We start from the raw sequence: 24,840 nt of genomic DNA, 5'->3' as shown, positions 1-24,840 counted from the left end.
CCGGAGCTGCGGCCCAGGCCATCGGTGCAGGTACGTGCGGGCCGGGGGGGGCGGGAGCGGGGCGGGGGCGGGGGACGACCCCCGGACGGGGGGGGGGGGGGGGGGCCGACCCCCGGACCCCCTTCGGCACCTGCCCCGGGCGGCGGCGGCGGGGCCCGGCGGCCGCCTTTGTTATTGCTTTTGTTTGGCGCCGAGCACATGGCCCCGGAGCGGCCGCTCTTAAAGCCACAGCTCCGCACCGGCACCGGCASCGGCAGGGCTCCGCGGCGGGGGGCGCGGGCTGGGGTGCGCTCCCGGGTGCCGGTGGCCGCGGTGCTTCCCCGGGGTGTTGCACGGTGAGGCGCTCCGTCGGTGCGCTCCGGGATGTGCCGCTCGCCCGCCGTGCGCCGCCGGCCCGGACATCCAGGGGTCGGGATCGGGTCGCGTTTGGGGTTCGGGTTTGGGAGTCAGGTTTGGGGTCCAGGTCGGCCTTCCGAAGGGGCTACCGGTGCGGCGGGGCCAGCGGTGACCCTGCTGCYGGGGGAGCTGGGGGTGCTCGCKTGGGAACGGCGGGSAAGGGGCTACAGGGGAGSTCGGGGTGCCGGGACGGAGCCGGCGGCGGGTGGCAGCGGGGTGGCAGGACCCCCGGGGCGGGCGGCTCCCTCGGCAGCCCCGGAGCCCGGCTCTGCCCGAGCAGATGGCACCGGGCGTGAGCGCTGGCGCGCTGCTAACTTTGTTCTCGACGGGGCCCGGGAGCCGCCTCCCCCCGCCCTTCCGAGGGGCTGCGGGGACCGTGAAATCTTTCTCTTCGGAGCTGCAGTAGGCTCCGCGGGGTCACGGTCACCCTGCTTGGCGTGGCCGCTGGCTTCCAGCCACTAGTGCGGAGGGAGTCGGGTGTGCCCGGGTGGGACAGGAGGGCGGGTACCCTGTGGATGCTGCCTCTGGCAGGACCGTCCAGCACCCTCCCGCAAGTCGGGGCTGCCGTCCTGCTCTCGGGATGCTGTCCTGGGCTTTCGGGAAGCCAGGCAGCCCCCCTGCTCTGGAGGTCCCCGCGGACAGGCGAACCCGTGGTGTGGCTTCAGTGTTCGGCCGCTGAAATGCTGCCCATCCCCAAGCCCACCGCTGTGGTGCCTGGTCTGGARGGTGCCCGCTGGATCACACAGGGCCTTGGTACCACGTGTGCTCCGAGAGTGAGGATGTGGARCTGGAAGCTGTAACACATCAGAGAGGCTTCTGCAGAATGGGGCTAGACCTCTGCCCTCTGTTGCTGTGCTCTGGCCCCCAGCCCACTTGAGCACACTGAAGACAGGCAGGGCTTCGAGGTGGGGAGAATAAACTCCCTGTGGAGGAACCTCCTTTTCAGGCACAGCCTCTTCCCTGGCGGCAGTCACAGACAGGTTCTTGGGGGGCTCAGCWTGTGGATTTTGCTTTCTTCTTTTCCTTATTCCTTCCAAAACAAAGAGAGAAATTTGCTTTCAGCTTCCACAGTAGTGTGGACATGAGGGTGAAGTTAAGAAGATACCTGTGTGTGGCACAGGTCTTGCCCCAGTGGTTGTTGATACCCATCACCTGAAGGTGACATTGCAGCTTCTCCCTGCTGGGCTCAGACCCCTGCCTCAGCCTCCTCCTGGAGCTGAGCAGCGTTCCCCAGGCTCCAGGTTCCCGGAGTGTCTTTCCTGTCTCCAGTGTCTCTTTCCCAGGGGCACTGAGGAGGAGGTGGGGCTGAAGAAGCTGCTTTGGGAGGGCACCTCACCAGGCTGCAATGAGCTGGATTTAGGGGAAAGTGGGCTGCAGTGCCAAGGCTATGGCTGCTTTCACTTGCTGGCCTGGGCTGTGGAGGCTGAGGGAAGCTGGGCAATGGGAGGGTGCCCAGGGAGGATTTTGGACACGCATGAAGCCAAGGGAAGGCCCTTTTGGGACCTGGAAAACCAGAGCCTGGGGAAACCTAGCCCCAAATGCAGATGTCTCCCATGTGTAGCGCCACACTTCACTGGGGCTGAGGGGTTGAACTGTGTCCTGGGATGGGGCTCTTGCACAGGAACGCCAAGCTGGGTGCAGGAGGGGAGGTGGGGCAGGGCCAGGGCAGTGTTCCCACTGTCCCACTGCCTTAGGGAGCAGCTGGGAGAGTAGAGCTGCCTGTCTGGCTTCAGCACAGCCCATGCTTGTCTCCTGCTCCATGGGGCTGTGTGGCTGTGCCCTGTTCACAGCAAGAAGTTGAAGTGCACMGCCCTGACAGAGCAAGGCCATGAGCCCCGCTGCCACCACCAGCCCCTGTGCCTGTCACCGGAGCAACAGTGTCACTCTAGAATAGGATGTGTAGGAGCTCAGCAACAAAGAGCACCCCCCAGAGCCGCACCAAGGACATGCTGGAAACTCCCCATSCCACTGCTCAGCCTCCCCGGTGGCCAGTGAGCAGCCTGGGATGCTGCCGCAGCCACAAGGCCCTTCAACACTTGCTTTTCTCTCTGCCAAAAATAAGTGCTTCTCTCTCCCTCTGTCTGTATTGTGCATGGGGTGACTCTGGCCATGAATAGGAAGGACAGTAACAAGGTGGGTGGGGACAGGCTCTTTCTGGCCCCTCTCAGGGCTGGATCCAGCCCCAGGAGATGGGATAGGTGCAGCTCTAGGTGGAGGAGCAGCAAGAGCTCCAGCCATCTGGCATYGGCATTCTTGGGATGGAGCAGCAARCTGAGCTGTGGGAGGACAGTGCCATGACCTGCTGTCCCTCCTGCAGAATTCAAGGTGCTGGTGTCTCRCCCTGCCTGGAGTCTGAGGTCCCGTGTGCCCATCTGCCTCCCGACGTCACCAATGCGACCATGGGAACTGGCAGTGAATAGGCGGCCGCCCTCTGCCCCTTTTGCCCAGCGCCGTTTCTCGGGGGGACCCTGCAGCAGCCCCGACCACCTCCGGCGAAGGTACGGGGTGCGGGGTGGTGTGGAGCCCTGTCCCTGTGGCATGTGGGGACGCGGGGCCAGTTCTCTGGTCCTGCTGGGGCAAGGCACCCGGCTTCCAATTGGGCTTAAGGGGGGATAGACAGAGAAGCACATCCACCTGGCCCAGATGAGGGGTCTCTGGGGAGCAGGGGTCTTTTTTATGCTGCGGATACGAAGAGGGTGCTTTCAGGGTGAGCAGAGAAGCTGGTTCTGAATCTGCCCAGCCTGACGTGGCCTGGCACAATGCCCTGAGCATCTCACCCTGGGCATTGGGCTGGCACTGATCCTCGTGTAGCCACCCTGCCTGGGGCTGTGGTGCCCCCCTGGCCTGGGGGGTCACTCCTGCTCTGTTTCTYTCCTGCGGTGGCCCCGCAGCCCCTCTGCCAGGCGTCAGTGGGGACGACGCGACCGACCTCTGACAACCCTGCTGGGCCAGGATGAGCCCCAGCTGCACCCTGCCTTCCCCCAGCAGCCGCACATCCCTGTAGATGAGCCCCGCGCCTACGCTCTTCCCAGCACGCCGCCACGAATGCTTCACCCAGCCGCTCACCCGCCCCACCAGAACCCATTCATGGTGGATCTGCATGATCAGGTAGGTGCTGCAGTCCCAGCCCTGCTCCTAAGTGTGATCCTATGGCGGCCGTGGGTGGGTGTCTGGGATGGTGACATGTCCTGGGGTCTCCTATGGCCACCTGCTGCTGGTACTCTTGCTCTCTGAGCACTTAAATTTTGGGGTCCCTCTGCCAGCTGGGTATGTCCAGGGTGATCCCTGCTCCCAGGGGTTGAGGATAGTCTCCTCATAGGGTTGTTCATGTGACAGCTGTCACCATCATCTCTGGTGATAGTGATGTGTTGGAGGCTCTGTCAGCCTGTCCGTGTGGAGGAAAGAGGATTCCAAAACTCCCTCAAACTGAACCCACACTCCTGTGGAAGCCCATTCCTGTGGCCTGACAGGTGTTTTGTCCCAGTGCTGAGTGCCCAATGTCCTGCTAYAACCCTGTCAGGACAGGGACAGCTCAGCCAGGGCTCTACCCTGACCGTGTCCTTGGCACATTGTCTTCAGGTGCACCAGGGACCTGTCCCTCTCTCCTACACGGTTACCACCGTCACGACTCAAGGCTTCCCCATCCACGCTGGCCAGCACATCCCTGGGTGCAGCACCCAGCAGCTCCCAGCATGCTCAGTGATGTTCAGTGGACAGCACTACCCGCTCTGCTGCCTCCCACCCCCGGTGAGTCATGGGGAATGCCTGGGGAMRGCCTGGGCTCTGAGTGCCCAGARGTYGTGTGGCTACTCAAGCCCACTGCAGTGCAAGTTTCTGGGAGCAGAGGGTCTTTCGACGGCCCTGGGGAGGGGGCAGGGGTGTCTGACCCTTGTGTTTCTGTCTGTCCCCACAGCTGATTCAGGCATGTGCCATGCAACAACTTCCCGTCTCCTACCAGACATTCCCCCCCATCATCTCCAGCGACCATTACATCCTGCACCCGCCCCCGCCGCCAGTGCCCCCGCACCAGCCRCCCCACATGGCCCCCCTGGGGCAGTTCGTACCTCTGCAAGCCCAGCATCCACGCATGGTGAGTTGGGGTGGGGAGATGGGCTGGGGATGTGATGCGCCCACCACCTTGGGGTCTTGTCCTTCTGCTGCCCCTGTGGGTCTGAGCTGGGGGTGGTGGGCAGGGTGCCCAGGTAGCATCGGGGAGGTGTAATTTGGGATGCTCCTCCCAGCCCAGCTGTTTCCCCCACAGCCTCTGCAGAGGATAGACAATGACGTGGACCTGCGAGGGGAGCAGCACCCCATCACAGGCTTCACGTACCCCCCGTCTCACCACGCTCCCACACTGTCGCCCTCCATGCCGCTGCATTACCTCCCCCACGACCCGCTGCACCAAGAACTGCCATTTGGCGTGGTGAGTCCCTGTCCTGTGGAGGGGTTGGGGACGCTGTAGGGCTGGCASGGTTCTGAGTGCCCCRTCTTTCTCYGCAGCCATACCCYCACATGATGCCCCGGCGGCTGAACACCCAGCGGTACCGGCTGCAGCAGGCGCTGCCCCCACCGCCGCCCCCTCCGCCGCCTCCTCCGTACTATCCGAGCTTCCTGCCCTATTTCCTGTGAGTACTGCCAGGGTTATTGTGGGATGCATAGGGCAGTGGTGGCAGCGTGATGGGATCCACAGTGGCACTGTGGTGGCACAAGGGGCTCTGCCCTCTGGGGTGCCAGGGTGGAGGTTGGGGTTTGTGGCCCCATGCTGACTGCCCTGTCCTTCCCTCCCAGTTCTATGCTTCCTGTGTCGCCGACGGCCGTGGGGCCCACGATCAGCTTAGACCTGGACGTGGATGATGTGGAGATGGAGAATTACGAGGTGTGTCAGCTCRGCTTCCCCACAGTGATAGAACAGGAGAGCTGGGGGGGTTTGGTATTGCTCATCTGGGAGGGGAGAGCCTGGAGAGGTGCTGAGCCAGTCTCTGCATCTCCCTTCAGGCACTGCTGAACTTGGCCGAGCGGCTGGGGGAGGCCAAGCCACGGGGACTCACCAAAGCAGACATCGAGCACCTCCCGTCCTACCGCTTCAACCCCGAGAGCCACCAGTCCGAGCAGACCCTGTGAGTGAGCCCGGGTGCACATGGGGGGCCCGACAGGGATTGGGGGCTGTGGCTGCTGTGGGGCTGTACTGACAGCTGCATCCTCCAGGTGCGTCGTGTGCTTCAGCGACTTCGAGGCCCGGCAGCTTCTCCGCGTCCTGCCCTGCAACCACGAGTTCCACGCCAAGTGTGTCGACAAATGGTTAAAGGTACTGCCTGTGCCTGCTGTGGGGAGYGGGGTGGCTTCTTGGGGTGCTGTGGGTGTATGGTGCTGCCTTTTGAGTGACCTCAGTGCCCTGCATACACTGGGAGCTGGGGTCAAGCAGTGTGCTGGGCTGGATAAGTCACTCCTGGGATGTGGCTCCAGCCTTCCCAGTGGTGTGTGGTGGGTCCAGTGGGTGTCGCTCACTTGCCCGTGTCTCTCGTGCCCGCAGGCRAACCGCACGTGCCCGATCTGCCGGGCGGACGCGTCGGAGGTGCAGCGGGAGGCGGACTGAGGCTGGCGGGTGCTGTGCCGCACAATTCGCTAGAGGACGAGGACGCCGGGCCGGGGCGGGGGCCGCTGCCCGCTGCTAGGGCCTGACCCTGCGCTTACCCCCCCTCCCCAAAGCCTCTCTTCGGATGTGGTGAGCATTGAGCAGTCCGGGCTCCCGGCCAGCCCTCCTCCTCCCCGCCAGGGCACGGACTCGGCCGGACGCCTGCCCGCTGCGCTCCCAGGGCCCCGAATCGTGTTGTGCTGGAGGCGGGAGGTGCGTGGCCGTGCCCTCTGCGCTCCAAAGACGCTGTTGTTGCTCCATCACTTTCCAGGTCTTTGTACTCTGCTAGGGAATTAGTGGTTTTTCCCTTTGTCACTATTTTTTTTTTTTACGATAGTTTTATTTTTCTTGTTTCCATTTCCGTCACGTTTTTGGTTCCTTGGCCGTTTGCCCCAGGGGCGCGCAGGCAGCTCCTCCCCTCRGCGTTGCTCTCAGAGGACGCGGGGAGGAGAGAGAAGGGAGCGCTGCGGGTTTGATGCCGATGGCACCCCGAGCCGGAGGGCCGGGCCGGCCCCGGGGACAGCCGGAGGAGGTGGCTGGCAGAGTGCGGCCAAGGTGGGACACCAGCAACCCCGCGGCGCGGCTGGGGCGGAAAAGCCGGAACACGGGAATGCCTCTGTCCCCGGTCCTGCACGCAGCCCGGCACGGCCCCTCTCCTGCCTCGGCTGCCCTGGGGAGCCCYAGAGGGCTCTGCCTGCTTGGGGTCTTTTGCCAGTGGGAGGATGGTGCTGGCGCAGCCCTGGCCCGTCTCCCTGTTCATTCCCCTGTGCCTGGCCGGCACAGCTCCCGGGGCTGGGCTGTGTGGCATCCTGCAAGGCAGCCAGACTTGAGGAGGGAACACCAACCCTGTCCCTGGGGCCATGGGCATGTGGTGTCCCCTATGTGCTACCCGGCCCCGGCTCCTGCTCGTTTCTGTGTCCCGACGACATAAATCAAGGTAGCCCCGTGCCCCGTCCTGCTGGCTGGACGGCGCGGTGTCCCCGGCCGGTGGGCAGCGAGGGGCCGGCTGGGCTGCGGCCCCTAGAGCGGGGGGGTTTTATTCATAACCTTGTGGAGTATTTTCAGTGCTACCCTGGCCTTGGCCTGGCTGGTGCGGGGGAAGCTGTGAGCGGCCCCACCGCCACCGTATCCCCCCTGCCCTTGCAGGGGCTGGGGAGAAGCCGCCACGCCGTCGCCCGGCTCCATCAATCCCGCGTGGCCGTTGTTTTGCATGATTAATTAGCGAGGAGGGTGACGACGGGAGGCGGTGGCAGGGGCGGTGGTGAGAGCACCGCCCTCCCCTCGTGGCGCGTTGCTGACGCCTGGGAGCCTCCGAGCGGACGCCAGCCCTATGTAAATGTTCACAAATATGCATGCATGTCTGACCAGCTTGGAACGTGGTCTTGGCTACGTCTAGCCGGCTGTGGGGTGAGGGGGGTGGGGAGAGGGGTTTTTGTGCTCAGCTGATACTGCCATGCACTGTACTGCACATGTCCGCAACGCCACAGCAGGACCGTGAGACTTTCAGGGCCGTCCCCGCGGGGTCCGCGCCCGCGGCGGCGGCGTGTGCAAGGGACCGGGGTGGGAGGGKGCGGCTCCCCGCGGGGCGGGGGGCAGGCGTGGGGCTGGCCCCAGGCGGCCGCTGGGCCGGGTGGGAGGTGAGGGGACGCGCCCGGCACGTGGATGGGCACGACGGCGCTGCCCACGCCGAGGGCCGGAGGTCAGTGCCAGCCATCGGTGGGCCGGTCCCGTCGCTGCCCGATCGGGCGCRGGGGGACGGCGAGCGGCAGGGGGGCTACGGGCCGGCTCCCCCTCGCCGCCCTTTCCCACCTTTCTGGCGGCCGCCCTCCATGCGGAGCGTCGAGGCCGAGGGCCCCGGCCCGGCGCCACCAGCTCCGCCGCGGCACGGGCGCCGGCACCGCTGGGCTCGGTGCCCCTTGGGCAGGACCCCGGCCCCCTCCCCGTCCCTCACTCAGTGACAGATAACCAAAGGAGTCCCCGGCCTCGCGCCCCCGGAGACGCCCCCCTCCTCCCCTCCCGCCCTCGCGGTGCCCAGGGAGCCAGGAAAGCCTTACGGTCCTTTGACGGCGACTCGAAAGCTCACAGCTCGTGTGCTGCAGAATTTATTCCAATGAGCAGCTAAAAGTATCATTTAAAAAAAAATAACAAAAAGAAAAAATGACAAAAAAAAATACTAAAAAACAATTATTTAGGGTGTTTGTGATTGCTGACTGCGCTGTAGATACCACTGTTTACCAATGAATTCCTGTGGTGGGATAGTGGACTGTTTACTGTTCTATTATACCAGTCCCCGGGCCCTCCGGTGGGACCCCCGCGTTCCCCGCGGCTCCCCGGAAGGTGCTAGGACGTGTGTTCTGTGTTAGAAAGTTTTTATATATATATATATATATAAATATATATATATAATTTTTTTTGCTCTGTTACTTGCACATTTTACAGTTACCTCATTTTTCCCATGTATGTATTTGAAAAAAGGCTAATATATAGAAAAAAAAGGTTCTTAAAGCTCTAAAAGTGTTTGTTTTTTTCCATTCCATTGGAATCATATTGGTTTTGTAGCATTTAACATAACTAGTATGTTGTATTATATATATGTGTATTATACTGATTGAAATTTTTAACAGATTTGTACTTTTTTTAAAATGAAAGTTGCTAGTTCTGCTTGACCAAGTAGTGCAATCATTATTTTTTTTAATGTTGTGGCTGATTTTGAGAGGGATATTCACTAATAAATGTATGATGTATACCAACACGCTGGGCCCAGCTCTTGTCTCCATGGGGGTGAGGGGAAGTGGCGGTGCCAGGGATGGGAGGGAGCTGCAGTGGCTGGAAGAGCTCAGGAGAGAGGGTTGGAGAGCCCGGGAGAGCCTGAGGGTGGGAGCAGTGGATGCTTTGCCCTAGCGGGATCTGGTTCTGAGCAGCCTCACACCACGGCTCCTTCCMGCACAGAGACCCCTCACAGCTTGCACAGAGATGGAAAGTGCTCCTGTCTGCCAGCCCAGGACAGCAGCGCTCCGTGGGTGCTGCCAGCCACAGCAGTGGGACACCTTCCACCTCTCCTCTGTCACAACCCTCCAGCCTTACCCTGCTGGACCAGGGAAGAGGCGATCCCTGTGCTGTGTCCCTGCCACGGCAGGGGCTTGCACTGAGATGACCTTTGAGATCCCTTCCACCTACAGCCATTCTGTGGTGAGTGAGCTTGGCTCCAGAACAGGCGATTGGAGCTGGATAGGGTAGGAGCACTCTCCCTTTGGGCAGCTGATGGCCACAGCCCTGACCGAGCCTTTGGCAGGGAACAGCCTTGCCCTCACCTCTCACACCTTTTCCACCTCCCACTTGTTCCAAGAGGGCTGACGGAGCCCCAGCAGCTCCCTCCCTCCCTCCCTCCCAGCCTGCGCCTAGAGCCGATGCCACAGGAGGTGGCACAGCAGCACCCGCAGCTCTRCCATCCCCCGTGCTGGGCCCATTCTTGTCTCACAGAACAGCTCCACTGGCACAAAATCACCAGTGTGAGGCCAGAAGCTGAGTGCACCCATACTCCTGTGAGCCACAATTCCACAGCAGCTGACTCCCCTCCCTGGGGCACAGGCAGAAAGCATCAGCACAGACATGCTAGAGGCAGAGTTTATTACACTACGCAGGCTAAGAACCCTGGGCAAGACCCCACACGGGTAAGAATTGAACCAGCTCTTTATCAAAAAGTTAATACTATAGTCAACCCCAATCTCCTTTGGTCATTACAAAGCAAGAGAAATATTAAAAGAACAGTATTTATACACAGAGGGAAGCTGAAGAGAGTCTGTCCAGCCCTTTCCCCCCACCCCACTCCCAGCACGTTCCGGTGCTTGGTCTTGTGTCTCTCAGCAGCAGCAGAGTATCAAATCTTCACGAGATGTTGGGTTGTTGGGGTTTTATTATTATTGTCATCAATAAAAGCAATAATTACCAAGAGCTGCCATTCCTGTTCCTCCCCAGGGAGGGCGGAGGGGCAACACCAGCTCCCCCCTCTGTGCCCCCCCGGTGCAGGGGATGGCCGTGCGCACGCGTCCTCTCGCCAGTGCACACACGCAGCACAGCTGGCACAGGCCATGTGGTCTCTGATCCCTCGTTTGTACGCAGTCTTTTAAAAAAAATATTGTATTATAATAATAATATGAATTTCTCTTTCCGTTTTGTGTCTTCTGGAAAAAAAAAAAAAAAAAACGAAACAACAAAACAAACAAAAACAAAACCAAAAAGAAGTGTCAATCGTCCGTGAGGTCCTGCACAAAGAGGACTTCCGTGTGGCTGAGTCCGGCCTCCTGCAGCGTGGGGGGGTTGGGCCACTCCTCTGTAGGGAGGCAGGGCAGGACACGGCGAGGGAAGTTGGCCTCAATCTGGAACTTCTCAGGGCTTTCTTTCAAGGAGAACAGGAAGTCGTGAATCACCTGGGAAAGAAGCACAGAAATAACTGCCAGCTGGGGGAGCAGTGACACAGCCAGAACGAATCCCTGGCATCTCGCGGGGGAAATGTTACCAAATTTGCACCATCACTGCACTGTAGACCCGAGACAGCCATTTCCTTGGCACACACGAAACTGGATTTGTCATAGAGCACTTGGGGAGTCCAGACACTGTTTCTGGCTCTTCCTACACCTTTATTTCATAGGGAGCAATGGAATTATGGAATATTAGGTGTTGGAAGGGAYCTAAAAGATCAYCTAGTCCCACCCTGCCCTGCCATGGGTGGAGAGACCTTCCAATTTTTCAGGTGGAAGAAAAGCTTCTTCCATTTTCTCTCCTCATCGAAGCTGATGGAACCAGGCTCCACAACACCCTCCTTTACCCAGGAGCAGCTCCGCCAGCCAAGGCTCTCAGCAGAGGTCACCATTTGGCTAAGTCCAAGCGAACTAAAACTTTGTTTGCTGAGCTACCTGGACGTCTCTTCACTCCCTTGCTCTGGAAGGCCCCTCAGCTCCGCCCCAAGCTCACCGTCAATGACTGTGTGAAGTGGAATCGCCGCTCCACTCTGGAATCGTTAGGCAGCTTGAAAATGATCTTGACGCTCTCCGGGTCATCGGGATGTGGTTCTGGAGGAAGGCATTCCGACTTCCGCTCCTTCTCCTCCTGCAGCGTCTGCAAGGCAAGGAGGGAGCAGGAACAATGGTCGTGCACTGAAATGACCTTTGTGTCTGTCCCCTGCAGCACCGCTGCTCCAAGAGCCCCAAAGGATGCTCAAACCCCAAGCAAGAAAAGCAATTMCTACTGCAGGGGAGGCATCCCACAGGACACTGCAGCCTCTCCTGCTATCCCTCTGCTCTCACCTGCCGCCGCCTCTCCTCTGCCAGTTTTTGCTGCTGCACTTCCTCCTCCTTCTTCTTCTTCCTCTCCCGTTCTTCCTTCTTTTTGCGCTCCTTTTCCTGGTCCGCACGCAGGGATGCCAGATATGCCTCGTCCTGCTGCTGCCTCAGGACTTGGGTTTGGTTCCTCTCTTCCCTGCAAACATGAGCAGGGAAGCGGTCAGGGCTAACAGGCCCTAAAGTGAGGGGATGGCAGCCCGAGGGCAGACTTGGATGTTGCAAGGACAACTCAAAGGAGAACACAGCAAGTAATGCCTTGGTGTATCAGAAGCTCCCAAAAGGCCAAGCCAGGACCCCACAGTCCCTCACACACAAACTGCTTCCCAAGGGTGGGAGGAACTGAACTTTAAAGGCTTGAGCTCCTGCAGCTTGACAGAACTGACAGCACAAAAAGAGAGTCCAGGATTCCTGTCTCATACTTGAGACTCTTCCTGGTTTTATCTCCTTCAGTTAATTCCTTGCACATAACCAGAACTTGTTACTGGGTCCCCAGAGTGTGGGGCAGAAGAGGGACAGACAGAAGGTCAGAAGTGGGATCCTACTTTGGACACAACCTGTACATYCCTAAGAGCCACCAGGGACCTGTGAGGCCCTACCAGAAAAGCAGCCAGAGCTCAGCACAGCCAGCCCGGGCAGCAGCACGCACCCACCAAACGGCTGTGGACACCAGCTCTCCTGCCTGCAATGCCTTTGCTTCCACTTGGGTCCTGGTGGTTACTGTCCAAGCTTTCCCTGCAAAGCTCCAGCATGCCAAGGGTGTGCTCCAATTGCAGAGAACAGAGTACTCACACCTACCTTTCAGTGGTGGGATTGTGTGAGCAACACGCCTGGTTCCCTGGCTATAGGGTGGCCTGAATTTATGGACTGATGTTCCCCTGGGAAGAGGAGAGCTTACAGAACAGGAGGTGCTGAGCTACATGCCTACACACCATGTCTGGAGAGAGGAAGGGCACAGAGCAGAGCCTGCCTCAACAAGATCTGTGTTACTGGAGCTCTGGTCCCATCCTACCTTTCCAGGCGTTCRGACACCAGGTATGTCTGGTTGGCATCCATGATGAACATCAGCTGATTGATGAGGTCATCAGCCTGGATGAGGCCTTCCAGCCGCCCAACCACTGTCATCCTGCGGTCCTTGAGCATGATCACGGCCAGGAATGGATACGTGTTCTCCCGCAGAGCCTGGGACACTGGSAACAGGCACAAATGTCACTGCCCCATCCAGAAAGGCTACCAAGTGGTACAGCATGAGTGCTTCCCATCACTGAGAGCCAAGGAAATCTCCTTCCCCAGACATTCTGTCTTCCAAGGCAAAAAGGCCTTAGGCTCCATTTTGAAAATGAAAACCTTTAAGTTAACAAAGGAGGAAATGGCTTTGGAGCACAGAGACTGAGGGAAAGAAACAAGCTTTCARGTAACCAAAAAAGGTCCTTTAAGTCAAGCAGGAAGGAAGCAAACTGTTCTGAATATCCATTCAAATTGGCACAAAGCCATGGGTTTAAACTGCAGGAAAAGAAACACAGGTCCATCACAGAAAAACACTTGCTAAGGTGATCAGGCATGGTTTGGACTGTGGGAGAAACTGTCATGAGAGAAATAGCAGTATGTCCATGTTGAACATTTCTGAAAAAAATTATATTGGTTTTGCTGGAGGCAGGCTCTGTCTGAAGCAAGGAATGGAGCAGATTAAGGGCTTTTAAATTACTGCTAATATACAGCTGCTGATCCCCTCCTTAAACACACATGGTACATCATGCAACTTGGGAGCCATTGCTACCAACAGAGCCCTCCAAAAAAATCAGAGCAGCTCAGAGATTAAATGGAAGGCCATGATCCCTTCCACCTCTGCTTTCCAGGCCGTGACTCCAAAGCATTGCAGCAATGAGACAGCAGTCAGWCWGTCTCCTYAGAGAGCTGTTCTCTCAAGCTATCRATAACTGGGAGCAGAACTATGGATCCAAGAGAGACCCAAATTTAGCATGAGAACTCCTGACCATGAAACAAAAAGGGTGGATACAACACAGAAGGCAGGAACAGAGCTTTGGGAAAAGGCTCCATTTGCAGGAAAACCTTACCAAAATGGTGTCTGGCCAGGCATCAAYAGCTCTCAAATACTGTGGGCTTTTGAGGAGACACAGAGACTGGGTGATTAAGATGACTGTCTCAAAAACTGAAAGAATGCACCTAACAAGTCGTTCCTGGCCAGAGGCATCACAGGAGCCAGTGGTAGGGACACGTCTAGCTGGATACTTGTTTCTGCACTCAGTTTATCCCCAGCACACACCCATCAACTCACACTGACAAGGCACTGAAAGTAGCCTGAATGCCCACAACAATGAGCACAGAAATAAGACTGCCTGGGAACACAGAACAGCAGATGTGAAATCAGAATGTACTTCCCTGCCATCCAAACCTTTTGAGATATTCCAGGAAACCAACATATGTATTTCCCCTGGAATCCTGAAATCTCTTGTCTACTTGCACAAAATACAATAGTGTTTGACATGGGTAAATTTGATGAAGTGCACCTGGCTTGTTCCAGAGACAGRAGGGGACAGGTAAAGCCCAGGAGGGCCACACTCACCTCTGTATCCCTCTGGTTTATTGGTTGAGCAAGCCCAGAAGAGCATTCTAGTGTTGATGAGGGTGATGACCTCAGGTGCACACAGTGTATTGCTGGGGGATGAGAAGAGACCATGTGAGGGAAGCTGCATTTCAAGTGCAAAGATAACTATTTGGGAAATTCTCCTACCTACCGGCAGAACTCATCTGTGTCTTGGTGGTCATCTCCATGAAGATAAACCAACAGGAAGCGCAGCTCCCGCTTGGCATCATTCAGTGCCTTGGYATAAGAGCAGAGGAGGTAAAGTTATAGGGACGCTGGGCAAGGGGAAAGCAGCACCCACAAGGCTTGTGTGACCCAGGCCATTACTCTGCCACTAGAGTGGTTTTAGTGAAGCAGCAGTGGAGGATRAACCTGTCAGCCCTTCTGAATAAACCCTCATTTAAGAGGGCTACAATGGTGTTCTTTCATACCCTTTCAGGATGTGGCTTTGGAGAACACTGAACTCAAGAGTGAAACTGGGTGGGCAATGACATGGATTGACACCCCAGCTGCTTTGCAGACTTAGTTGGCAGTGAAAAACCTCCTTCACCCCTTGGATTCACAGCAGTCAAGGCTGAGAACTCCACTCAAGCCTGTACAGGACACAATCTTCAGATGACACCAAATGAAAATTCTACTAAAACAGGTAATAAATAATGTGGCAGGACCCCCTAAAAACAGACAACACAGAAAAAAAATCCCTCCCTTTTCACATCTACAGTCTCTGGATTCCACCCACCCAAGAGCATTTTTAACAAGACCACAGTCTTGTAAGTGCACAATATGCTCCCTGTTTTACTGGCACTGAGCTTTGGTAGCCTAACCATTCCAGGATTATTTAAGTTTGGATTCCAGGAATGACAGRGAGCCTAAAAGAGCTGCAGAGGCGGTGAGCTCCACCACTGTGCGGTGTGGAGCAGACAGGGACTCGACATTTTTCCCAGGCACTTGGGAAGCAGTGCTGATCCAACTGTCTATTGGGATGTGGGAGACCCTTCCCTTGGCCAGGCTGAGAGAAGCTGAGGAGGAGGCCATGTCCATGGGGACATCCCTCTTCTACAGAGAGCACCCTCACATTTGATATATGGAACACTCACCTCCCTTAATTTCTTAGGGGATCTCTCACAATTTTGAGGCCCCGCACTGTTGTGAAGTTGCACTATGATACAAGCCCAGGCAGTTAATCCCAATTTGGTGAACAGAAGGACAGACTCTGGCACAGCACACCAGTTTATAAAAACAAAGGCAGGATTACAAAGAAAAGCCGTCRGCTACAGTCACACAGACGGTCGAGGAACAGCCAGAGCAGCTTTGCTTTCCAACTCTGCAGGCTTGGCAAATCATCAAGCCTGGCAGACACTGGTTTCCCAAAACACTTGTTCACTAGCTCTCCATTACCCTGTTAAGAGAGTTTGGGGACAAATGCTGGGTTTTTAGATGAAAAGYAATTTTGCCATGTAGGCCCTGATAGCATGTGGCAAAATTCCCACTCTCCACCTCCCCAGGATCTATGCACCAACATGTGACACTGACCTGGCTGTAAGTTCCCTGGTAGAAGACAGGGTGTGTCCTCCCATATTTTTCCTCAAACATATGAATAAACGAAATAATGTCACCCACTGGGTCAGTGACCCGACTACGAGGATCGGGGCGTATAAAACGCAGAGCAAACCTAGGAAGAAAGCACAGGACACTGGAAATTCAGCTCACTGACTTCCTGAAGAACAGATTCTCTTTTCCACAAACAGTCACTGGGATTCATAAAGAGGAAAAAAAAAAAAACCCACAGCTGAGACCCTTGAACATTTCTAATCTGAACCTAAATTGACACCTGCTCCAAACTGATACCACTGCTACAGAACCAACCCACAATCAAGTATCACCTCATGCCAGGCATCAGCAAGGATCCGAATTCTATGTGATTATTAAACAGTTTCAGCTTCCTCTGAAGCATCAGACATAAGCTACACCAAATACAGGAGGTTTGAGGAACTTTGAGGAACTTGGTCAAAGGTGGGCTATTAAAAGCCACCCAGTTTTGTCCAGATAACTTTGAAAACTGCATTTCTGCTAATCCAGAACTAACAACTCCAAAGTACAAAGAGCTGCAGAAAGTGAACATTACACTAGGAGTCCTATGAAACTTCCTCTGAAGCTGGAAAAGCTTCACTGCAAGGCAGATATCAATGYTGTTTACTTCTACTGATACACAGAAGATACACTGAACTTTGGAAATGTCTTTAACGGGAAAAAAACTAATGTAACAGGAAAAACTGCCAAACCAGTGCAGATGGCAGGACTGTTGGCTATTTACCACCCTTTACCATTCCCTTTTCCCCCATCAATGCTGTTAGGAGACAAGAATTAGTGCTTTGGGGCAGTAAAGGGGAAAGAGGCAACAGACACTAAAGGGAAAAAAGAGAGGTGTTTATAGTTCGGGTTTTAACAAATAACATGCAGGAATTAGGGCAGGTTAACCTGCAGCCCAGCCCAATGGGACACAATTCTGAGGTTTGTCCAAGAACATCAAAYACTTGGACACTGTTTTGCAACCCATTTGAGTGGCATTCAGACTGGAAAGCTGTGTGGAGTTAGAGCTCCAATTAAACACTTCMTTTACAGAACTGCAAGATGCTCTTTTTCTCTGCAATAAGATTTATTTCCTACTAAACAGCACAGGAACTTTACAAGATAATGCCAGTTAAGCAAACAAATGGAAAATCTGCCATGGGACATAAAGATCTAAGTAACAGAGACCCAGCCAAATCTGAGCTACTGTGTTCCCTGATACAGTCAATACATGAGTCAGCACAAACAAGGACTTACCTAAATATATCAAGTAACGTGTAATAGGTAAATCGGAATGGAAGCATTATAAAGTAGTAACCCCATCCTAACAGGCCCTGCAATTACAAATAAAGAATTAGAACAGTTTCCACCCCTGCTACAGTGAGGTATCCACCAAGACCAAGCACCCAGGCAAGTGTGSGGTATCAGTGCTCYAACCACAGAAAAAAAAAMMCCAAAAACCCTCAGTAATAGTTCCTGGCTTCAGACATGCCAAATCAAATGTGATCAACACAGTTCATTCAGAATTCAATGTGACACATCTGAAAACTGGTCTCACTGACTGTTCAAGCAGCAATGCTTTTGCTCTGTGCTAATTTTCTTAACTATACAAAGAGATTAACAGCACCRAGTCTTAAAAGTGCTTGTGCAAATTCATTTGTGAAACATTAATGCAAGTAATTGATACAGCATTCTAGTTAATCACATTTAAGGGGGGCTCTAAAACACTATCGCTGCCACATGGTGGGGACAGTTCAACTGATCAAAAGGCTTTACTAYACCCACAGCAAGACAGTCCATGACAAAAAAAAATTCTCATACTGTGAGTCACACAATGGAGAAAATCTCCACAGCAGTAACACAAACTGAAGGGATAGCTCTACATTTTGTTTTCATAAGATAAAATATTTAGAAAGGAGATAACAGCATGCAAAGAAAACWATTTCTTTCCCTGCCTGCAAGTTCTGTGTTCAGAGAGAATGAGCCAGGAAGCAGGACAAAATCCACAAGTAAGATAACTTGCCCTTGGCTGTGGCCTTGAGACAACGTAGCTGTAGATCCTGTGGTCAGCTGTGTTGACCTGCAACGGCCGCAGTGGAGGAGGATTAAAGACACTTGGGACACCCTCTTGCTCATTCAGTCGGTCCTGCACAGCTGCCTTTGACACAAGAAAGAGCGAAGGGAGGTTTCAGGCATTTTATAGCTTCTATACTTTTATACTGACAGTGGGTATTACTTGTCCACAGCTCTGGAGCACTGGCTAAGCACAATTCCTGACAAACAGCAACCACTAGTGCTCTTTTCCATGYGGAAAGCCTTCTCCATGGCAGCCAGCACACAGGCTCCACAGGAGGCCACACCATGTGCCAGTCAAGGGATTGTTCACAGCCACAATGACTCTGCTGGGCTTGGCTGAAACCAGCTCTCCAGACGTGTGGAGATACAGCTCTAAAGAGCTACTTGGGTAAACCCAGGGGTGGACAGATTWATTTTACTGGTAGGGTGCCCCCCACCCCAAGAGCTGCATTTAATCCACAGACTTGGAAACTGCTACAAATCTCATTTTCAGTAGTACCTCTATGTTCCAGTTGTGCTGCTCCAGTGTGTGGCGACATTGGTCCATGGACTCTATGCCAGTCAAGTCCTAAAAAAGGGGAATAAAAGCAGATGAGTGCCAGGAMGTGTTGCATTTTTATTGTTGTTTACAACACATGAGCGGAGTTGCCACAACACATTATCACGATGCTCATTTTTCAAGTGCTCTGCTCTGTGTTTAAGAGCAGAGGGACATGAGCCAACCCAAATCCATAAACACATAGGAGGCCTCAAACAGGCCTTTGGACTCTTCCATCAGCCAACTCTCAGCGTGCCCAAGGTCTGTCACTACAACAGCACTCAGCACAGTCAAGGGTTTAACACAATACTGCCCACAGGCTTCCCTCTGAAAAGATGTGCTGGGCCAATGCCCTCAAACAYCACCTTGAATTCAAAACACAGATGAAGCATTTCTGAAAATTCAAGATGACTTACTYCACTCACTGCCAGTATAAACAGAAACTRAAACCAAAATGAGCCAGGCATTACTGAAGGTGATGTTCCCAGCATCASAGGGGAAGTAAAAAAAGTATAGTAAACAGTGTAGTAAAAAAAAAGCAGAAACAGTCCAACACAGGGCCTGAAACAGAGAAGTCCAAACACACTGGCAAACCTCAAARCTACTAGGCATATTTTAACACTGTGCCAATCAGAATTTCTGCACAAAAGATCAAACAATTGTGTCTGTTATTACAGAAAGCCACATCACTATCTCCCGAGCAGAGACAAAGGTTTGCTGAAGGGAGCATCTGTGCCACAGAAACATCTCTCCCCACTGGCTTTAAGGTCTGAGCAGACATTYTCCTTGCTTCCTTGAAAAGCCCCTGACACACTCCTGACAGGCTGACCATTTAAGAATGCACTGAATTGCCTTTTTACTGGAGAAGGATGGTGCATCTATTCCCCTCCCTGCCCCCATTCATACATTCCACATGCTGCTTCCACCCGAGTAACAAACACTGTGGACAAAYGCCCTATTCAATCTCTGGGCTCAGTTCAAACTTTTGAGCATTTCTTGGCTTCTTTCTCACAAAGTCTCTAGATCACCACCTTCTCTCTAATCTACTGGGCAAAAATCATTGTTTCATTCTGCTGCACAGAACCAACYAGATTGTTTAAAGCATTGTGGCTACAGAAGCTCAGAAAAAAAGCACTTCAAGTCGTTGTTCAGTGGTGCATAAATATTTATTAAAAAGTAAGTCTGCAGCAAGCCTTGCAAGGGAACACTRCAGAATTGAATTTCATAGAAGAAATAAAGCTCAGTGAGCTCAGCTGTTGCTGCCAGAATACCTTTGATTGTCAACTCAGTTTCATTGTCGAACTTTTTAGTTTAGCTATCTTTCTTTAAAGATGTGCTTCACAGAGTAATATTTAGGTTTTGTATTCTAACTTTACATTTTATTTTTTATTCTGACTTTATTTTTCTAATCTGAACTCCTACAGAAAGCACTTCATTGTCTTTTTAGAACATCATAAAAGGCACCTGCAATCTACTCAATTAATTGATTTTACAGTGGWGTCACAATGTGTTTATTCTAATGCCTTGAAAGTCTTCTGGTCRTCATTCCTCAATACCCTGCAAATTCTGCTGGTGTTTGCAAAGTTTACAAGATTCAGAAACTCATTCACACCTTTGTCTCYAAATGCCTGGATTATCTCTGAGCACTAAGAACATCACTGAGCATTCCCTTCTTTTTAAATTATGCAAAATGCTTCCGCAGTTTTAGGTCAGAAAGCAGCAGAACTATCAACAAGCATTTAATGAGCACTGAATCACTGCAAAACCTCCTGGGCTCCAGAGAGACACTAAAGCCAGCCAACTTCACCCTTCCTGACCACCACACAGTGACAGGCAGCCCTGGTCACACCCCAGTGTTCTACGTGAATTCTCCAATGAGGTGAATTTCCTTTTYYCCCCCTTTTTTYTYYTTAGCATCTTAATTCAGCTGCTCTCAACACAAACCAGAAGTGACAAAACCACTCCAAGCAGCAGTGCTGAGTGCTCCCACCACTCATCTGACCAATGAGGCTGCACAATTAAACACTGCAGGAAAAAACTGTGCAAAGGAAGCTTTTAAAGCTCAACACCTTGTTGGCTGTTACTCTGATGTGCTCCAGTGGACACACCACAGCTCCAAGATGTCCTGRGAGACACACCAGGGTTCAGAACGACCCACAACCGATGAAAGGAACGGCGGGACCACAGTTCAACTGCCACTTCAGACAACTCTTGCTGGCAAACACCGATACTGGTCATATCACCACCATGACATTCCTATGGCCACTGCTTCACTAAGCCATGGAAACAGATCAGAAACTCTAAATACCACATCGCTTCCCCAGCCCCACTCACAGCATTTCTGGTGAACGTTGCTCAGCTGCAAACTGTTAAGCACAGGGCATACGAGCACATTCTTTGTGTCATCAAGACTCAGAGAATAACCAACATCTTCAAACCTTGGTGCTTGGATTCTACTCACTGTGGTCTCAGGAGCTGCCTCCAAGAACATGTATTTTACAGACACAATAAGTAATAAAAACAAAGTCCCCTGTGGTGAGAATTAGTACCATTAAACCAGCACCCTCAAACCTTCAAGTAAATCCAAGCTCAAGACAGTGGCTAATATTTCAAAAACAAAATATTAAATTCCACAAATGTCAGGAAAGTTCAATATTGCCTTCTTAACCACCACACAAAGTGCTATTGTAAACAATAATGAAGCTTTTGCTAGAGGCAGTTATTTGTATCTCTCACCTTTGAGACTGCTCAGAATCTCTCAATAATGAGATAGTGGAAAGTACAATTCCATGCTTCAAAAGCAGAAGGAATACCCCTGAGTGGACAAAGGTTGTAAACTGGACTTACGAAACTGTTGCCTCTGCAGAAACGCTCTGATGTTGAAAYGGCAGCAAGAACAACAGCACAAGAGATGCAAATCCACAGGACTAACTGGCACTGCTCTTACTTCCCAGCCCACTGCCAAATTCCAGAGAATAATGTTTCCAGGGGTAAAGAACATCTGAGTTCTAACTGGAAAAAAGACCTTAACCGAGAGTTTCACATTGCATATTACAGCAAATGCCTATGGAGGGTTTTGATAGATACACTGAGTGGAAAAGATGCCTGGAGTTTAATGTTTCCTCTTTCCCCTAAATCAGAGCCATATCCAGCCCTGAGCATTCTGTTTTCCCCAGCTGAAGTCAGAGACAGTATCATGAGTGCCAACTCTTTTGCAAATAACACTCCATTACTTTACATTAGCATATTACAATATCAGACATCAGCTCAAGTGTAATGGGCACAGATCAATAACCAGATCCTACAAAAGCTGCTCTGCTGTTTCTTCCATCTCCCAAATGAGTCATACCTCCACAGCTTTCCTAAACTATTGACATCAAACTTCTCTCTACAAACGTCAGGACAGCAAGGTCTTGACAGATGAAAAATTTAGATGCTTTTATTCCCCTACATTATTAGTTCTCCAGCAGTMAATGGGAGGCTGAAAGAATCCAAGAGGTTTTGCTGCTTTCAAGTTTATCTCAGTTCTCGCAGTGGTCTTTTTCTTTCCTTCACAAACCTGACTCAGGGGTGCAGACAGCTGCCCTATTCCAGTCCTGCCCACAAGACGGAAGCTGCTGGTTTCAGCATTCTGCCAGCCAMGCTGTTTGTACAAGCACGACAGAACCCATCACACAAACATCAGTGGAATTAATGCAGAGCAGGCACTAACACAGGATTGTGCCCAACAGCTTGGGCCTGGACAGCACATTCACCTCTGCTTGTAAAGACGCAATTTCCAGTAGAAGTGAGATACACAGCTTAGGACAACAGCGTCTTCAGCACAAACAGCTGTTTGCTGRGTGAATGGGAGTCCTGGCTCAATGYTYCCCTCTGGCTATCCATTTAACTGAGAGCCTTCTACTATTACTTATCTTTGTCATCCTCCCTTCTTTCCTAGTCTGCTCTCCTGCTCTGTTCACACTGCAGTGGCACATACCTTCTGTGGYAGCGCAGTGCTCTGCCACCACAGAACACTGTAAAGCCTACTTACGATATGGCACATCACAAAGTGTGAAATTATCCTTGAAAACACTGAAGCGTTCCCTGCAAAGTCAGCAGAGGTTGCTGAAGGGTTTTCCAAGCTGACTTGTAGCAGTGTTTTGTAGCAATATACAGATTATTTTAATGAGACTTAGATATCCTCTCCATACACCAAATGTTTCTTAACAGCATCCAAGAAAAAAAAAAAAAATCTCTTCCATGTGGACTGACTTACTGTCAAGGAAGCAGCAAGAGTCACACCTGAGCCCATTTCAGCCAGGTGTGATSTATCAGAGGAGAAGGAATCACCAGTGGGGTCTGTCATTAGCCCTGGAGAAAGCTGGTCCCCCATACCCCAGGGCACAGAAGAACAAGGATCCTGGTATCCAAGCCTTCTGGACCAYACCTTTCACATCTGGCTCTGAACAGCAGTAATCTCCTAACTGAAAAGTGTTTCCCTTTTATAACTTTAGGAGTATTTCTCCCTGCCTCAGACCAGGGCTTGACACGAAGCTGAACTAAAGCATAAATCCTTCCTCCCACTGCCTTCTCCTCCCTCTCCATCCATGACAACACCAGGTACCAYTGGAAAACAGGATTCTTTAGTTTCAGAGCTGCCCACAGGGATTTGAAAATAACAGCAGGGGCACTGGTGAGAGCAGCTGATCCCATCTGTCTACACTTTGCAGATGAGTAAGTACCAGGATCTCCCACAGCAAGAGAATGSGACCTTTTGCACACCTATATATGCAAAACCCAGGCAGCACTGGGACAGCAACGGTTAACACTGCTCTGTGCCCTTTGTCTGTATTTGATTTGACTATCCAAACAGCTCAATTTGCAGTAGATTTAGAGGAGACATCTGTAAAACAAGTTTCCTCATAGGTCCAGTAATGAGAAAATGCCTCAGCACATGAAGTCAGGGGGCTGTGAATCAGGTAAAGGCTTGGGAAGTCAATGTGTGGAATGATGAGCACCTGCACTGTCTCATCTGGGGAAGGCAGGGCCAGACGGCTCTGGAGTCCCTTAAAATCTACAGTTAAATCACACCAAACTTCCAAARCACAGTCTTAAAGAAACAACAAAGGTAAAGCAACAAAACCAGAAAAAATGCTCTTAAAAGTAATTACTCTATCTGTAAAAGGACTCTGCAATCCACAGGACACCACGTGATGTGCTACAGATCTGAAACAAACCCAACACACCTGAAGGTAATTTTCATTGCTCAGCACGTTTAATTACTCATCATTGAGCAAYCCTAAATATTTCAGCTGCYRAGCACTATTTYGTCCCAATAAATGACATCTTCATATTATGTTTATGATCACTTATCTGCTACACAGCCCGAGGCCTCAGCAAACCAAAGGTTAAGCGACCCTGCCCGTGTTRTAGAGCAGACACAGATTAGATCATTACAGTCTCCAGTGGCGTTACCAAATCGTGAGAGACATGAACCATGTTCCACTGAAACCCACTGGAGAACCCTCCCCCGGTAGCAGGAAAGGCTCTCCAGCTACCACAAGGAAAATTTTCACAYTAATGAAAATGGCCGGGACTTACCAAGGAGTTTTTCCTATATGGAGTTTACTTAGCAGCCACCTCTGGCCTCCCCAATTAGCGATGACACAACATCACCCCGATGAAGTGCTCAGGGCACAGAAGTGTCACTCACCTCCGCCAGGACCGGGACCACAGGTGTCTCTCCTCTCCCCGTCCCCTCGGGCCCAGCCCGACACCCCGCTCCAGGACGGGCCTACCCGGCTCTGTAAGCCCCGTACCCCCCAGTGCCGACGGAGCGGGCCCAGCTCAGCTCGTTCCGTGTCCATGCACCGCCTCCCCCGCTCCCGCCGGCCGGCACGGGYCCCCCGGGACGTGGCACCTGGAACTGCAGCAGCTTCTCGGTCTGTTCCGCCGTCAGCTCCCGTTCCTCAGGCGCCGCCATTTTGCCGCCGCCTCTGACCCGCCGCTCCGTCACTCTCCGGAAGTGACGTTGCCCGCCCACACTTCCACCCCGGCCCCGCGCGGCGCGGCCAATGGCTGTTTATCGGCCTCTGCCGGAACTGCTTGGCCGCATTCCGGACAAACCCGAAGCACTCTAGGGCCTGTCCGGAATCGCCCGAGTCCCATCGGCGGCGTTGGCCGCTCTCGGGTGTCCCCGGCGGGAGCACGTAGAGTTCCGAAGTGTGCCGAGCACCGCTCGGGTGTTCCCGGCGGACACACGAGGAGTTCCGAAGCGAACCGAGGGGCGGGGGGTAGAGCAGGCTGTGGGAGTGGGCCCTGAGCCTGAGGTGGAAATATAAGCAAGCGACCCCCGGGAGTTGTGCTCCCGTCACCACGAAGGCTGCCGGACACCGAGTGGGTCCTGCCCGGGAACTTGTGGTCCCGCCGGGTGGATCCTGCCCGCTACCTCCGGTCCAGCCGGGTGGGTCCTGCCCAGCACCCCTCGTCCCGGTGGGCCGCCAGTGCGCCGGGCCCAAGATGGCGGCGGCCGCTAAGATGGAGGAGGCTGTGAGGGGCCCCAGCTCCCACCCGCAGCTACGAGCACCCGCGCGAGGGGTCGGCGCGGCGGGACTGCGGCCAGTCGAGCCCCGATAGAAGCWGCCGGGCAGCCCAAGCTCCCCGTGCCCGCTGCGGCTGGCGGGGAGGCGGGACGYGCCCGCGGGCC

At 53.4% G+C, this 24,840-nt stretch overlaps 2 protein-coding genes across 6 annotated transcripts in view; one reads left to right on the top strand and one right to left on the bottom strand.

Moving 5' to 3' along the window:
* The window catches only part of RNF44 (ring finger protein 44), an 18,104-nt gene extending 9,324 nt beyond the window's left edge, over window positions 1-8,780 (top strand). For 3 of the 4 annotated variants that reach the window (XM_057378490.1, XM_057378492.1, XM_057378491.1), the window contains exons 2-11: window positions 2,714-2,894; window positions 3,288-3,504; window positions 3,976-4,143; window positions 4,310-4,486; window positions 4,658-4,819; window positions 4,897-5,021; window positions 5,185-5,272; window positions 5,392-5,513; window positions 5,602-5,701; window positions 5,927-8,780. In XM_057378490.1, coding sequence (XP_057234473.1) covers window positions 2,788-2,894; window positions 3,288-3,504; window positions 3,976-4,143; window positions 4,310-4,486; window positions 4,658-4,819; window positions 4,897-5,021; window positions 5,185-5,272; window positions 5,392-5,513; window positions 5,602-5,701; window positions 5,927-5,989 — 1,329 coding nt within the window. In that variant the 5' untranslated portion in view covers window positions 2,714-2,787 and the 3' untranslated portion in view covers window positions 5,990-8,780. Of the gene's footprint in view, window positions 1-11; window positions 31-2,713; window positions 2,895-3,287; window positions 3,505-3,975; window positions 4,144-4,309; window positions 4,487-4,657; window positions 4,820-4,896; window positions 5,022-5,184; window positions 5,273-5,391; window positions 5,514-5,601; window positions 5,702-5,926 lie in introns of those variants that run through there. The other variant, XM_057378493.1, reaches the window with a different exon arrangement.
* An 845-nt stretch (window positions 8,781-9,625) lies between these two features.
* Window positions 9,626-24,781, bottom strand: FAF2 (Fas associated factor family member 2). Of its 2 annotated transcripts, none has more exons than XM_057378547.1 (11): window positions 24,055-24,781; window positions 18,114-18,182; window positions 17,562-17,696; window positions 16,796-16,872; window positions 15,503-15,641; window positions 14,121-14,206; window positions 13,949-14,040; window positions 12,377-12,554; window positions 11,332-11,503; window positions 11,000-11,143; window positions 9,626-10,455 (listed from the first exon to the last, which is right to left on the bottom strand). In XM_057378547.1, the coding sequence occupies exons 1-11, from the start codon at window positions 24,115-24,117 to the stop codon at window positions 10,273-10,275; spliced, it is 1,338 nt and encodes a 445-aa protein (XP_057234530.1). In that variant the 5' UTR covers window positions 24,118-24,781; the 3' UTR covers window positions 9,626-10,272. The 2 variants fall into 2 exon arrangements, with proteins under 2 accessions (XP_057234530.1, XP_057234531.1); XM_057378548.1 differs by lacking the exon at window positions 24,055-24,781 and adding an exon at window positions 20,889-21,871.
* Between the last annotated feature and the right edge of the window lie 59 nt (window positions 24,782-24,840).

The sequence above is a fragment of the Malurus melanocephalus genome, unplaced genomic scaffold, assembly GCF_030028575.1.
Source record: "Malurus melanocephalus ecotype Western Australia unplaced genomic scaffold, MMel_1.1 scaffold_362, whole genome shotgun sequence".
Taxonomy (NCBI): domain Eukaryota; kingdom Metazoa; phylum Chordata; class Aves; order Passeriformes; family Maluridae; genus Malurus; species Malurus melanocephalus.
The sequence above is the reverse complement of the archived record's forward strand: the minus strand, read 5'-3'. Positions and strand labels throughout refer to the sequence as shown.